General features: G+C 37.5%; 1 protein-coding gene across 1 annotated transcript in view; it reads left to right on the forward strand.

Moving 5' to 3' along the window:
* Window positions 1-16,657, forward strand: part of LOC136857816 (sphingomyelin phosphodiesterase-like) — an 84,010-nt gene that overhangs the window by 11,578 nt on the left and 55,775 nt on the right. Inside the window, exon 2 of the mRNA XM_067136769.2 lies at window positions 10,797-11,024. Within this exon, the coding sequence (XP_066992870.2) occupies window positions 10,797-11,024 (228 nt within the window). The remainder of the gene's footprint in view (window positions 1-10,796; window positions 11,025-16,657) is intronic.

The raw sequence follows: 16,657 nt of genomic DNA on the forward strand, positions 1-16,657 counted from the left end.
CTGGCCACAGTTTTACTACAATTGATAAAGACCTTCAAATCTTGAAATACGTCAATAAAAGTAAACTTATGACAGAGTTTGAGAACATTTACATATTCCTAGACCAGCATTTCAACGGGCATCAAAATTTAAATGATACTTCAGAAATTAAAAGTCCAATAATCGAGAAAATTCCAGAACTACTCTCTCTTTTCAATATAAATAATAATAACTTTACGAGAATCTTTAATTATACAACTGTTAATAATACAACAACTACTACTCTACTGCCCTCTCATGCGACACCCCCTCCACGATTACCCGACCCGCCTAAGGAATCGGTCACCCCTCCTCCTCACATGACTCACTCCCCGCCTCTACGTATACATACATACAATACTAGAAGCAGCAATAAGGTTACTCGCCAGTTTGATTTGCGCAGCCAACGTTAGCGAACACCTCACACTAGTCCCAAGGGTAAGCCTCCTTCTAACTTTTACTAACTTTTTTTCATTATAACATAATTTTATTTTTCCTCCCTTTTCTTTCTTTTCAGATTTCTAACTCCAATTGTGCCATAATCTGCTCCATCCATTCTGGTTTGCTGGAACTTTCCCTACTTTCAAGTTATCGTTACTTAACGAGTCCACATTGGTGTCCTACGTTGTATAAGTTTAATTCTATTGCTAGCGTGTAAATACGGACTAGTTTAACCTGTATTTCCTTTTGGCATTGTGTTGACTCTCCTACAGAATTCCTAACTACTGAAGTTTACGTCATTTCAACCTTAGCTTCGTCGCTTTGCGCCTTTTAACTGACTCAACTTGACTCGCACTAATCAATAAACTCTATTTTAACTTTTGTTTTGCTCAATTAAGAACTCCATAGTCAACAATTAATCCACGCTTCACGCATTGACATATAATTTAAGATCTACTATATCTATATCTTTTTACTTTTACAACCTCATGTTTGTTTTAACTTTATAGACTACCATCATTCAAAGTATTCCTCTGCATACTTGCTGTTAATCTGTACATATTGTTATAATTTCATGTTTAATGTTATCATTTTACTTTTTATTATGGTATTGTCACTCTTTTAACAATTTTTATCATTCAGCTCAGGGCCCTGACCTAATCCTTGTAAATTAAGGCTGATGATGTTCGCTATGTCGAACGAAACATGTTCCTTTATTTAAGACACCTCATGATTATTTTATAATTCAATGAGTAATATAATGTATTGAGTAGGTGGTTGTGATTAAAAGGATTTTATAATTTTAATATATTGTCCTCAATACGGTTCTATTATGAGATTAATTACATGTAAAAAAGTAGCATTACAAAAATGTCGCAAGGTTTCGGCTGGGAAGACTTGGAAGAAAGGGGATGGGCTATTTGACTACGTGGCATGCTTTACATTAAATCAATAAAAGTCAACTTCCACCTGTTTGATACTATGTATTTGCTTTAGGCAAATTAATTATTTGTAGAACATGTCTCATTCCTTAGGAACATCTTCAGCTACATAACATTGTTTAGGTAAAATTATATATAATTTTCTTCTTCTCAAAAAACATCATAAAATAGTACCTTTCATATGCTTAAAACAAAACTAATTTAAAAAGATAAAAATAATTAAAATATGTGAGGAGAGTTGAGTGGGGTGGTGAAATGGGAAGGGAAGATGGATCTAATTATGTTCTAACCTGCTTTAAAACAATTTCCTGTTCACTTAAATAGATGTTAAAATTATGTTAGTATTTGTTCTTATGTGATGTGTATGTTTTTCTTAATTGTACCTTTAAAAAAATATTTTTGGAAAGGACTTTTTCATGTTGATGTAACTTCTTAATTAAAATAGAAAACTGTTCTCTTCAGCTGCTTGTCTTTTCCATAGTAAGTATTTTCATTTGATTTAATTTGGTGAAAATGAATCTCTTGAATTTGTTGTTTATTAAGGGATCCTCTGAAGCTGATGTTATGAAAAAGCTACCCCAGAATCTTGTTATATTATCAACCTGCTGTGTATTTGGAGGGTTCTAGCAGCAACTGTTATCAGTTTGTTGCTAAAGGATGCCCTGTTCTATATTACTGTTGCACGGGGAGAAGTTTCAGCTACAATATTAAGGAACTCTTGGTCCCATGCTAGAATCGTTGCAGGGGCAATGCATCCAAAAAAGACCAATCAGTCTAATCATTAGAGAAAACCCTTGATCTTACCAACATACCAGATGGAACAACTATCACTGCAGAAGAACTCATAGCAACAGACCAAGAAGAACCAGTGTTTCAGGAACTTTCCACAACAGTGTTGACTTAGTGAAATTACTAGAAAGTTCAAGTGACAGTAGTGGAAATGAAAAAGAATCAAAATATCACTGTCAAAGAGTCTGTAGAGTGTGTAAATTGTTTGCCTGTTTATTTTGAATAGAATTATTTCTCAAAGGAAATGTATAAACAACTCATAAACATTCATTCAACTGTTTCAGTTCATAGTGAACACTATAAGGTTAAATGTAAAATCGATTAATTTTTTCAAAAGGATTCAGTATCTAGGTACAGTCTAATCATATATTAAATATATTAAATACTGTATTCTGTTGAAACCATTTTCAGACTGAATCAATGTACTTTAACATATGTGTGGTGACTGTATAGAATTTGCATGTACTACTACTACTACTACTACTACTAAACGTTTTCATTCCTCCCCTGAAGGGGGAGGCAGGCCTCTTAGACGGTGACGCCATCGCTCAGGCCGGGAGATTTGTTGCGGTGAAGGAGATGTGCGGAGAAGGTGAGGAGTGGGCGACTGTGGCCTTCACTTTAGTGCAGGAGAATGGAAAACCACGGAAAACCATTCTCAGCACAGCCGACGGGTGGGGCCAGGCGTGTAGTCCGGCACTGTGCCCCAGACCCATCTCCCGAATGCAGAGGCGTAGAGCCACGGTAGAGCCGTGGCCAACTTTCCTCTGCTCGGTTGGCCGGTCAGAGTACAGAGCTGGTGGACCACGGGCAAGCCATGGTCTCTTAAGGGACGAAACCCACTCTGCATCTACCGACGTGTACCATCTGTCACTGTATTGTACATATGCAAAATACCTGTGGTTTTAAATTAAATGTTGATTAACATTTAGATTGATGGTTTAATGGTCCATAATTGTAGCTTTTGCAGTTTTAGAAAACCAGGTGAAATTCTTTACGTTTCACAGAGAACTTTGCTTTGTGTCTTCAGAAGAAAATCTCATCTATTCACGAGCAAGACTTCTCTAATAATGAAGTTTTGAATTTAAGAATGCTTTACCATTGGTCTATAGTAAGTGGTACTTTTGTTTGTCACTAGATGGCTCACTGTGCGCTAACCTTCTGAGTTCCAATTGAGATGTTTCTTGTTCTATTGTATGTGTTCCATTATGTCAGGGGGAGGCTACAAGGAGCAGTCATCTAATCCTAGATGACTGCTCCTTGGCATATGTTTGACGTTTCAAAAGAGGGAGGTAAACATTTTTGAATTTTGATAGTGACATTGAAATGATTATCAGAGTAGTTTAGTTGAAGCAAGTGTGAAATACAATCCGATCAGTGTTGGAAGATTTTCAGATACTGTGATGACTATATAGCCGTTTGATTTTGTTGATAGTCAAAGCAATGTAGAAGGCTTATTGGAGTCTTCACTGATGTTGGTGATAAATGGTATTAATTGAGGTACATTCATGACAACTTTTCTGTTGAATATTGTATGCATACAATAGGTCTTGCAGCAGTGTTGGTGAAATAGCTAGGAAGAGGTGAAGGTTGTTACAGTCATTACAACTAAGGTAGTAACTGACATTTGGTGGGTGCCTAAACACAACTGTGGGATGCTTAGGAAGAAAGTTCTTGGTATGAGGCAAGGCTAAAGAATGTAAAAAACTTAACTCACTCAACTATTAAATTATCCTGAAGTAGATCACGCCAGCATTGTAATAGTTGATCATAAACAGGGAATGGACTTTTATTATGTAAATACTATTTTGTATGTAAATACATATTTTAAAATATTTCTTATAAATAAATATTTTCATGAATTATGCTATAAATACATACGTTTCTTTTTTTCTGATTTTAAAGTTGAACCCAAGCATGTACAGTGGTACAAATACTCCACATATTAATGAAAACAGTATGTAAATGAATTTCTTTCTTAACTGTTTTGCTTTGTGATCTTGACTGTATATACTGGCTCACTCACTCTCCCTGCGGAGGGAAATCCATCTATGAAATGTTGTAATGCATTTCATTCTAACCTTCTTCAGCCATCTGTGTTCCCTTGATTAACTCAGAGCAAGGGCGGATCCTCTGACTGGCAGGTTGGCAAATATTTGTAGCAAAAGTCTAATATCGAGAAAGAAGTCTTCATTACAAAGAGCTAATGTTTGCAAATTTTTGGCCTTCTGCTTTCTTCTAGATGAGGCATTGTCCAATTATCTCTCCATAGTAATATTTCCGCTCTTATTTCAGCACTTGTTGCTGTGCAATCTACTTCATACATCTCTGCTGTTTAATAATTTTTATACAAAAAACTTAGAAAAATTATTGGAAATAACTCCTTCTTAAGGGGTCACTATGTTAACATTATCACAAAGGCTTATTAAGGGGTCAACAGAATGCAAGAATAGCCTACTACTCTCCTGAAGTATTCCTTGGGATCCTTAGCTGACACATTCATTCTTTGAGTTTGCCTGCCACAAATAACGTGGGAGACGGATTTCTTCACCCATTAGAAGCAGCCATGTCACTTGCTGCAATAAAAATGCCTTTACATTTTTCATCGGTATTTTTTCTCTTTCTACTCAACCTTCCTGTTATGGTGCCAGTGCAGATGATAAATATTATTTAGAATGTTGCAAGAACTTGCTTAGTTTAACAGTGTGGGCCATAGATTGAACACCTGTTTCCATACCAATTATAAATTCACTTCTTCTCAAAGACGTGCCTAAGGCAACAGCTTTACTTAATGTCTCACTATCTGGATCCATAGAGAATGGCTGTGGAACATCATCATGGAGTTTGGCTTTATCGAGCATAAAACAAGTTCCTTCTGGAATAAAAATGGTCTGAGAGAAGGGGGTGCACTATCTCCTCTTCTATTCAACATTGCACTGGAGAAGATTATCAGGAAATTAGCTCTTGTACCTGCTGGCATCATACTGGGGAGACAACATGAAGTCCTGGCATGTGCAGATGATATTGTTCTTTATTGGCCTCAATGAATTAGAAATTAGGCAGTTATTTGTGGAACTAGAGGAAATGGCAGCAAAAATTGGCTTACGGGTAAATGATAAAAAGACACATTACATGGTTGTACAGAGACCGAATCATGAGGAGGAAGACAGATTGCCTTCGAAGATTGGGAAATATTTATTTACAAGAGTAGAAGAGGTTAAATTCCTTGGTGTATTAATCGATGAGCAAAATCGGAGGCAACAGGAACACCAAGCTAGAATTAAGAATACAAGTAAGGCATTTTACTCTATGAGCCCTATATTAGGCTCCAAGTTTTTAACAAGGAATGCAAAAATGATTATCTACAATACAATCATTCGACCAGTATTTCTGATGGTTCCGAGACATGGAGTATAACCCAGAAAGAGCAGCAGCAGCAGTTGCAAGTCTTTGAGAATAAAGTTTATAGAAAAATATTTGGCCCATGGTTTGATCCTATCTCTCAAAGCTGGCAGAAAAAATCTAATTATGAGATTTTTACCCTCTCTCAACAACACACTATAATGGGTGTGATAGAATCCAATAGACTACGCTGGGCTGGTCATGTACTGAGGATGCAGGATAACAGAGCACCAGTAGATCTATACAAGGGATCTCTTAATGGGGAAAGACCCCAAAACACCTGGAAGAAGGGGATCAACAAGGTATGCCAGACCCTCCAAATCGACAACTGGGAAGAGCGTGCTCAAGTTGAAAAAGGCTGGAAGAGGATCGTGAAATCGGCACAGGAACACCACGTTCCTCAGAGCCTATGGAGTGAGTGAGAGTATTGTATAGCTTTACAAAAGAAAATATTTATAAAATCCTCCTATCAATACAATTCAAGTCATCTGTTAGATGAAACAAATTCTATACATGTTTCAGCCTAATCTCAAGGCCATCTTCAGTAGTAAAACGATTGTTACATAATATACAAACAAATTAAAAAACGTAATGATGTGAAGTGACAGTGATCATGATAAGTGAGTTAAAAACACATTGAGGTGCAAAGTCCTCTCGTCTAATAGATCTTGCTGGCTGTTAAATAAAACATTATGCTGAGTAGTGTAGTGAGACCGTCAATACTACGAATAAAACGTGTAACATCTGTAATGAGAAAAAAGGAATGTATGAGTGGATGAAGAACAAGTTAAAAATGATGTACGAAAAGAAAACTCATATGACTTACTTGTAACTAAAAGTTGTCGTCTCGAATGGAGATGACCTTGTCGGTCTCAAGTCACATTGACAACTAAGCCTGTGTGTGGCTTACTGTGTATCTGTGTCGATGTGGTTGGGAGGGGTAATGGAGGGGGAGGGGCAGGGAGGGAGGGACGTTGTGATTCGTGGAAGGAGGGTGGAACATTGTAGAGAGAAAAATCATAAATACACAACAATTGATCAAGATTTAAAGATCCTGCATTACGAACAGAAAGGTCCCTTACTTAATATACTAGAGAATATATATATAGATATCGACCAATATAACAATCCCGTCTATAACTTAAATGAAATCAACGAAAAGAAAAATATTTTATTGGAAACCTTTGTCCCGCTCATCTGCGAACAGTTCATTAATAAAAAAGAGTTTCACTACCGACATTCTAGAACAAGACCCGCCCTTCCACCCTCCTTCCACGAATCACAACGTCCCTCCCTCCCTGCCCTTCCCCCTCCATTACCCCTCCCAACCACATCGACACAGATACACAGTAAGCCACACACAGGCTTAGTTGTCAATGTGACTTGAGACCGACAAGGTCATCTCCATTCGTGACGACAACTTTTAGTTACAAGTAAGTCATATGAGTTTTCTTTTCGTACATCATTTTTAACTTGTTCTTCATCCACTCATACATTCCTTTTTTTCTCATTACAGATGTTACACATTTTATTCGTAGTATTGACGGTCTCACTACACTACTCAGCATAATGTTTTATTTAACAGCCAGCAAGATCTATTAGACGAGAGGACTTTGCACCTCAATGTGTTTTTAACTCACTTATCATGATCACTGTCACTTCACATCATTACGTTTTTTAATTTGTTTGTATATTATGTAACAATCGTTTTACTACTGAAGATGGCCTTGAGATTAGGCTGAAACATGTATAGAATTTGTTTCATCTAACAGATGACTTGAATTGTATTGATAGGAGGATTTTATAAATATTTTCTTTTGTAAAGTGATAACCGTCAATACGGAATGAGATTCATAACTTGCAATAGTATTGTATAGGTCATATAGAAATTTGAAATCAGGAATTTACAAAACAAAAAATGTTAAAAAGAATTATGGATTTCATACTATGTATTGTGCCTTACAGCATCCAATCTCTTTCAAGCAAATGCTGAGGACAGACTGGAAGTGCTATAGTTAGTAAAATACTCATAGTAAAATACTCACCTAAATGGTTCCTAAACCCTGGCATATAGCTTACTTTAATTCCTGACTTCCTCTTCTACAGCTCCAGACTACACAGTCGGCGAGTACAGTGGGTTAAATAAGGGCGTCGATAAATTAAATTGAAGAGGAACAGGATGTTTTGTGGTTTTAAAGTAGTTTTACTTTAAAATGACTTTCATAATGTGAGTTGCAAACCGAAACATCATAATCAAATAATAAGTTTATTTTACAAAAAAAGAAATGTGAAGTGCAAATACTAGCTTGATGGTTAATGAATTCAATAAATTTACATGAATGTTTCAAATGATACTGCCAAGAAGTGGCATCTTCAAATATCATCAGATTTCCAGCAAGGGAAATCCTGTTTAGTCTTCATTGTCGTGGTTTGCTGAGTGATTTCTCTTACTGCTTTCTCATGGTGCAGACAGATTCTACGCGTAATGATGTTTGCTTAAAACAGACATTAATGTGGAGTTAGAGATGAATAACTTTGCCTGATTTAACCTAATAACTTCTCTACTGGGAGATATTTTCATCACACTACAGGACACCTTAACCTATGAGACAAGTACATAAAACTATACATGCAAATCTTGTCGCTTACTGTTTGGGAGATGAACCTACGACCCATCTTGGATCCATGCAAACAAGTCTAAATGCAATTACAATCCAATGACAATGTACGGAGTAGTCTGGATACCGCTAAATTCCTGTAAAATAAATAACACAAAGGAATGTGTTTTTCTTTCCAGCTTTCAAAGCATGCCTACGACCTTGTTAAGAATGTGTCTGCAGTGGCGATGACCTTCTACTTGGCTAGGGGACTGGAAACCCAAACAAATGATGTCAGAAACTCACCCCCACGACACAACTCCAGACACTGGGAAAGGGGGAGTGACGGCGACCATCATGGATTCCACACTTGATTTATTGACCCCCAAAGCTGACGGCTTAGCAGTTTCGCACTACTGCAAGATTTCTTTCAATCATTACATGCCTGCAAATAATAAACTGAATTACCTGGCCCTTTCATAACATTATCAATCATGAAACCTTAACTCTTATTTTCATTTTCTGTGCATGCATCTGCACAAAACATTGCTCATCTACAGAGCCATTTAACCTCTCATATCATATACTTACGCTTGCGTATCTACACAAATTAGTGCTCATTCTATCTCAGACTCTCTGGGCTGATTAATCTATCTCGCCTGGGCCTTATTTCTCTGCATTGAATAGTCTGCCATTCAAATCCCGCTCATTTTGTGTGAGAGTGTTGGAAGGAGCTGTTACAAAGATCTTAAATCTTACAATGCTGATCACTAATATGAAATTATATCTCTAAGGCATACACATGCAGTTATCTAACTGGTTCACGTAAGACACAAGGTCTGCCTATCACATTTACTAGACTGCACAGGTCATTCTATTGATGATTTTACAGAATAATCCCTCCTTCAATTGACTGACAAATTTATATACACAAACAAAGACCCAGTGCCGCACAATAATGGATCTTCTTCTCCCAGCAGCTACTCATGTCTCGTACATACTGTGATGTCCCAATGCCACACAATAATGGATCTTCTTCTCCCTGCAGCTACTGAAGTCTCCCTTTGCCTTCTCGTACAGCTGGGCACACGCTGTGATCTATTACCCCTTGCGGGCGAGAATTTGTGCGATCTAATGCAACTAGAAGGAAATACAGTGTTAACATTTGCATCTGGTTAAATGCATATTTCCTTATTTTGCATATCATTGAACTCCTGATGATTATTTGCATAAAGTTTGAAACTGACAATTATGTGAGATCACACACGCATTGCACTCCTAATACCACCTACAATAAAGTTCTTAATCGGCTTTCTGCTCATTTTGTGACACACAATTACTGTATTTGCTGTTCGCTAAAACACACAGACAAAAGGAAAGTTCTTCACCTTCGAATCACAAGTATAAAATGCTTTGTTTTATCTAAGCGCGATTGACACGCGACACATACCTCATGGTCAGAGTTGAGTGTAGAGAATGATCTCCACATCCTCTCAGCTCAGTATTTATTTGAGTGACTATCCCAAGCCACGCCAAGTTTTCCCCCGCTTGAGCCACTTGAGTTCCTCGTTTGGAGCTGGCTTGGTTCCCACAGTGCTCAAGATAAAGATCATTTAATTTGAGGAGATGATAATTAGCTTTATAAGGTATATCAAATCGCTCAGAAAATTACTCTTAATATTCCTATCGTTTTACATTTTCTAGATTCCATCTGTGGACGGAGATACTTCTCAAGTTTTATTTCTGACAAGCCTGGATTCTCCTGCTTTTTCTCTCTCACGTCTTGGCATCAGAAAATCCCCGACATCAAGTGGTTGGCTTGGCTTATCTCCCTCTTTGTTTGGCAGAGAACTGCATCCTAACTGAAGCTATGTTGCTCTCAAAAATGCGCACTATTGCATCATGTTGCACAATATTATACCATCCCATTGTGGTCTCATCTGCTTATAGTAATTGAATTAAGATTACTTCCAATGGGCCATGAACAGAACGGTTCAGTATGAAGTTGCCAAAGTTTTGGAACGGCAAGAAGTTAGTGAAATTCAGTATTTACGTGTTAATGACATTCCTGTGATGAAATATGCAATACTATTCTCTTGTGGCGTTAAACAGTCCTTCTCCAAGTTCTGAGACAAGCAAAATTGGTTTTAGATGAAAAACGTGGAGAAGGTCTTCATTCTTCACTGCAGCAGTGGGTTGTTTTAACCCATCACTATCTCAACATAATAGGCGAGTGATTTATTACTATATATACTTACAATTTTGTAATAACTTACTGAAAGAAATTTTTTAAAATAATTATTTTATACATATTTTTCTTATTACTATATATACTTACAATTTTGTAATAACTTACTGAAATAAATTTTTAAAAAATTGTTATACATATTTTTCAATTTTTTACTGCATAAGAAAAATATATTTTCAAGTTATTTAGCACATAAAATCCATTACCGTGCTGTAAGAAAGAAAGAAGGAAAGAAAGAAAGAAAGAAAGAAAGAAAGAAAGAAAGAAAAAAGGAAAACTGAATTGGTTTACACGTAGGAATGATTCATTCCATGTTATTTTCAGTGTGTTGATAAAATTTGTGTTTTTCTATTTTTACAGGCAGACTCTGAAGTTCTCACTGTTATCCACTTAACAGATATTCATTATGACCCATCGTACAAGGAAGGTGGAAATGCACTCTGTGAAGAACCTACCTGTTGTCGTGCTGAAAATGGTTCTACAAACAAAACAGATAAGGCTGCTGGATACTGGGGAGATTATAACAAATGTGATATACCACTCCATTCTTTACAAGATGTACTGGATGAAATTGTACATCAGCATCCGGTAAGTTTGCAAGGAGATTTCTTTAATGTCACATAAATAGTAATAAGTATAAATTGAAGAAAGTGTCATTCCTAGTTTCTTGAAGATAGGCCTTTATCATTCCATTTGTAGGATCCTCTTAATGTAGCTAACTGCTGTGTTCATTATTGTGTGTAGATTTTTGTTAGTGTAAAGAAATCACTTGACAGTACCGTACATATACTGTTGGCATATTTCTTATGTAATTATGGAAGTTGAATAAATAAATTAATTAATTAATTAAGAAATATTGTTATATTTATGAGAAGTAGGCCTATAATAGGCTATCTAAATACACAGGAATTATATATTCATAGTTTAATGACCTGCTGTTTGAGAATGAGCACTCATATGGAGAAAAATCTCTGACTTGACCTTCGACCGTAGTTGTGGTAAAACTTGTCAAATGACTTTAAATGCATGCTCCCTCATATTTTACATTAAATACTTCCAAAATTCACTCCTTCACTGCAAAATACACATTTGAATTTGCTGGTGAATCTGTGAACTGAATCAGTCTACATTTACAAACTCTTTGAATCTATACACATTTGTACATACAGATTGGATGGACCATAAACATCAATCAGCGACTACTGATCTGCATTTAGGGCAGTCGCCCAGGTGGCAGATTCCCTACCTGTTGATTTCCTAGCCTTTTCTTAAATGATTGCAAAGAAATTGGAAATTTATTGAACACCTTGGTAAGTTATTCCAATCCCTAACTCCCCTTCCTGTAAACAAACATTTGCCCCAATTTGTCCTCTTGAATTCCAACTTTATCTTCATATTGTGATGTTTCGTACTTTTAAAGACACCACTCATATTTGTCCACTGATGACCGGGCGAGTTGGCTGTGTGGTTAGGGGCACACGGCTGTGAACTTGCATCCAGGAGATAGTAGGTCCGAATCCCACTGTCGGCAGCCTTAAATATGGTTTTCCGTGGTTTCCCATTTTTACACCAGGCAAATGCTGGGGCTGTACCTTAATCCAGGCTATGGCTGCTTCCTTCCAACTTTTAAGCCTTTCCTATCCCATTGTCCACATAAGATCTATCTGTGTTGGTGCAACGTAAAGCCACTAGCAAAAACAAAAAAAAAGTACTGATGTCATTCCACGCCATCTCTCCACTGACAGCTTGGAACATACCACTTATGATACAAATTCACAATGATTTGCATTACTTGTAACATACCACTTACATGTAATAAATATCATTTTTGGTCCGTATTGATGATATTTGATTGAAATAATAACATTAAGTTATTTATTAGACCACCTAATCAATACAAAATCGTCTTGGATGATTTACATAAATTTGTTAGCTAATAGTGGTACATGTTTCGCCTTCCCTGAAGGCATCATCACCCATAGTCTTAACCTTAAATTAAAAATAAGCGTCTAAATAACATGTAGTAATGAAATGAATTTTAAAATCTTGAAGAGATTTGAAGTAAAATAACATTAAAAATAACAATGATGGTTTGATAATACAATGTGATGAGATATAATAGTGGAAGTATTAACAAAATTAACATTAGAAGGCTGCTAAAATAAGTACAATGGATAAAACAACAGATTGTTATACAACAAGTAGTAAGATTGCATAAAAGTAAAGTTGATAGTCTGGCGGTTATAATTAGACGATGGCGAAAAATCGTATATAATCAAAGTAAAGAAGAGAGAATAAAAGTCAAAGTTAGTCGAGAGATCCGAAGTTAATTATGATCTTGAAGATAAAAGACGAAAGTCAGATGCATATGGTGACGTTGTAGAACACGTTGAGGATATGAAGTTGGTGAATAGAAGTTGAAGAACAGTTTCAAATAGGATCACTATGGACCATCTCAAATTGAGATCATCTAATTATAACCACCAGACTATCAACTTTACTTTTATGCAATCTTACTACTTGTTGTATAACAATCTGTTGTTTTATCCATTGTACTTATTTTAGCAGCCTTCTAATGTTAATTTTGTTAATACTTCCACTATTATATCTCATCACATTGTATCATCAAACCATCATTGTTATTTTTAATGTTATTTTACTTCAAATCTCTTCAAGATTTTAAAATTCATTTCATTACTACATGTTATTTAGACGCTTATTTTTAATTTAAGGTTAAGACTATGGGTGATGATGCCTTCAGGGAAGGCGAAACATGTACCACTATTAGCTAACAAATTTATGTAAATCATCCAAGACGATTTTGTATTGATTAGGTGGTCTAATAAATAACTTAATGTTATTATTTCAATCACATACCACTTAGTCGAGCAGCTTGTCTCCTTGCTCTCAAGTCTTCACAGCCCAAACTTTGCAACATTTTTGTAACGCTACTCTCTTGGCAGAAATCACCCAGAACAAATCGAGCTGCTTTTCTTTGGATTTTTTCCACTTCATGAATCAAGTAAGGGCTGCCTGGCCGAAGCGGTAAAGGCGTGCTCGGTTCACCCGGAAGGACGTGGGTTCGAATCCCCGTCAGGAAGTCGTAAAATTTAAGAAACAATATTTCCACTTCCGGAGGTGCATATGGCCCTGAGGTTCACTCAGCCTACACCAAAAATGAGTACCAGGTTAATTCCTGGGGGCAAAGGCGGCCTGGCGTAGAGCTAACCACTCTACCCATCACGTGCCGAGGTTAACAGTGGTGGAAGCCTTTACCTTCCACTCCTCCAAGGGCCTTCATGGCCTGTACGGAGGTGACTTAGCTCTGCTTTAATCAAGTAATCCTGGTGAGGGTCCCATACACTGGAACCATACTCTAGTTGGGGTCTTACCAGAGACTTATATGCCCTCTCCTTTACATCCTTCCTATCAATCAATCAATCAGTCAATACTGATCTGCATTTAGGGCAGTTGCCCAGGTGGCAGATTCCCTATCTGTTATTTTTCTAGCCTTTTCATAAACGATTTCAAAGAAATTGGATATTTATAGAACATCACCTTTGGCACGTTATTCCAATCCCTAAGTCCCCTTCCTATAAATGAATATTTTCCCCAGTTTGTATTCTTGAATTCCAACTTTATCTTCATATTGTGATCTTTCCTACTTTTACAAACGCCACTCAAACTTATTCGCCTGCTAATGTCATTCCACGCCATCTCTCCGCTGACAGCTCGGAACATACCACTTATGATATAGATGTTGTTTCCCATAGGGAATCTGAAATATTTGTTCCGAATGAGTAAATTTATAATACCAATATAAATGGTCCATTATTGGACATTAAAAATTTTCCAGCTAACTCATTCCTGGTTGCCAGCGTTTTGCCCCCGTGTGCTAGGCTGGGCTCATCAGTTGGTACCTGGCACACCTACCAAGACGCTGGCTAATGCATACCGTAGAGGCCACTGCGTAGGCTAATTGTAGCCACCGGCAGTGCCAATGCACTATGAGAGACATTGTCTCATTATCAAAAATTGATGCCTGCTTGGCCATCAGATGATACAGATGTTGTTTCCTATAGGGAATCTGAAATATTTGTTACGAATGAGTAAATTTATAATACCAATATAAATGGTCCGTTATTGGACATTATAAATTTTCCAGCTAACTCATTCCTGGTTGCCAGCATTTCGCCCCCATGTGCTAGGCTGGGCTTATCAGTTGTTATCTAGCACACCTACCAAGATGCTGGCTAGTTCATACCGTGGAGGCCACTGCGTAGGCTAATTGTAGCAACCGGGAGTGCCATTGCACTGTGAGAGACATTGTCTCATTATCAAAAATTGATGCCTGCTTCGCCATCAGATGTTGTTTCCTATAGGGAATCTGAAATATTTGTTCCGAATGAGTAAATTTATAATACCAATATAAATGGTCCATTATTGGACATTATAAATTTTCCAGCTAACTCATTCCTTGTTGCCAGTGTTTTGCCCCCCCCCCCCCCGTGTGCTAGGCTGGGCTCATCAGTTGGTACCTAGCACACCTACCATAGTTCATTGGCACTGCCGGTGGCTACAATTAGTCTATGCAGTGGCCTCCACAGTATGCACTAGCCAGCGTCTTGGTAGGTGTGCTAGGTACCAACTGATGAGCCCAGCCTACCACACGGGGGAGAAATGCTGGCAACCAGGAATGAGTTAGCTGGAAAATTTATAATGTCCAATAACAGACCATTTATATTGGTATTACATACCACTTATTCGAGCAGCTCGTCTTCTTTCTCCCAGTTCTTCCCAGCCCAAACTTTGCAACATTTTTGTAATGCTACTCTTTTGTCGGAAATCATCCAGAACAAATCGGGCTCCTTTTCCTTGGATTTTTTCCAGTTCTTGAATCAGGTAATCCTGGTGAGGGTCCCATACACTGGAACCATACTCAAGTGGGGTCTTACCAGAGACTTATATGCCCTCTCCTTACTACAACCCTTAAACACCCTCATAAACATGTGCAGAGATCTGTACCCATTATTTACAATCCCATTTTTGCGATTACCCCAATGAAGATCTTTCCTTATATTAACACCTAGAGACTTACAATGATCCCCAAAAGGAACTTTCACCCCATCATAGCAGTAATTAAAACTCAAAGGACTTTTCCTTTTTGTGAAACTCACAAACTGACTTTTAACCCCGTTTATCAACATATCATTGCCTACTGTCCATCTCACAACATTATCGAGGTCATGTTGCAGTTGCTCACAATCTTGTAACTTATTTATTACTCTATAGAGAATAACATCATCTGCAAAAAGCCTTACCTCTGATTCCACTCCTTTACTCATATCATTTATATATTTAAGAAAACATAAAGGTCCAATAATACTGCCTTGAGGAATTCCCCTCTTAATTATTACAGAGTCAAATAAAGCTTCACCTACTCTAATTCTCTGAGATCTATTTTCTAGAAATGTAGCAACCCATTTGGTCACTTTACAACCCCTAAATACCCTTATAACCATGTGCAGAGATCTGTACCTTTTATTTACAATCATATTTATGTGACTACTCCAATGAAAATCTTTCCTTATATTAACACCTAGGTACTTACAATGATCCCCAAAAGAAACTTTCACCCCATCAATGCAATAATTAAAAGTGAGAGGACTTTTCCTATTTGTGAAACCCACAACCTGACTTTTAACCCTGTTTATCATCATACCATTGCCTACTGTCCATCTCACAATTTTATCGAGGTCATTTTGCAGTTGCTCACAATCTTGTAACTTATTTACACTGACTGACAGAGCAAATGCAACACCAAGGAGGAGTGGTTCGAAAGAGATGAAAGTTGGGGAAAAAACAGAGACGGCACGGACGAATAATTGATGTTTATTTCAAACCGATATGCAGGTTACACAATGCGCACGGCATCGACTCAGTAGGATGTAGGACCACCGCGAGCGGCGATGCACGCAGAAACACGTCGAGGTACAGAGTCAATAAGAGTGCGGATGGTGTCCTGAGGGATGGTTCTCCATTCTCTGTCAACCATTTGCCACAGTTGGTCGTCCGTATGAGGCTGGGGCAGAGTTTGCAAACGGCGTCCAATGAGATCCCACACGTGTTCGATTGGTGAGAGATCCGGAGAGTACGCTGGCCACGGAAGCATCTGTACACCTCGGAGAGCCTGTTGGGAGATGCGAGCAGTGTGTGGGCGG

Source organism: Anabrus simplex, chromosome 1, assembly GCF_040414725.1.
Source record: "Anabrus simplex isolate iqAnaSimp1 chromosome 1, ASM4041472v1, whole genome shotgun sequence".
NCBI classification, from domain to species: domain Eukaryota; kingdom Metazoa; phylum Arthropoda; class Insecta; order Orthoptera; family Tettigoniidae; genus Anabrus; species Anabrus simplex.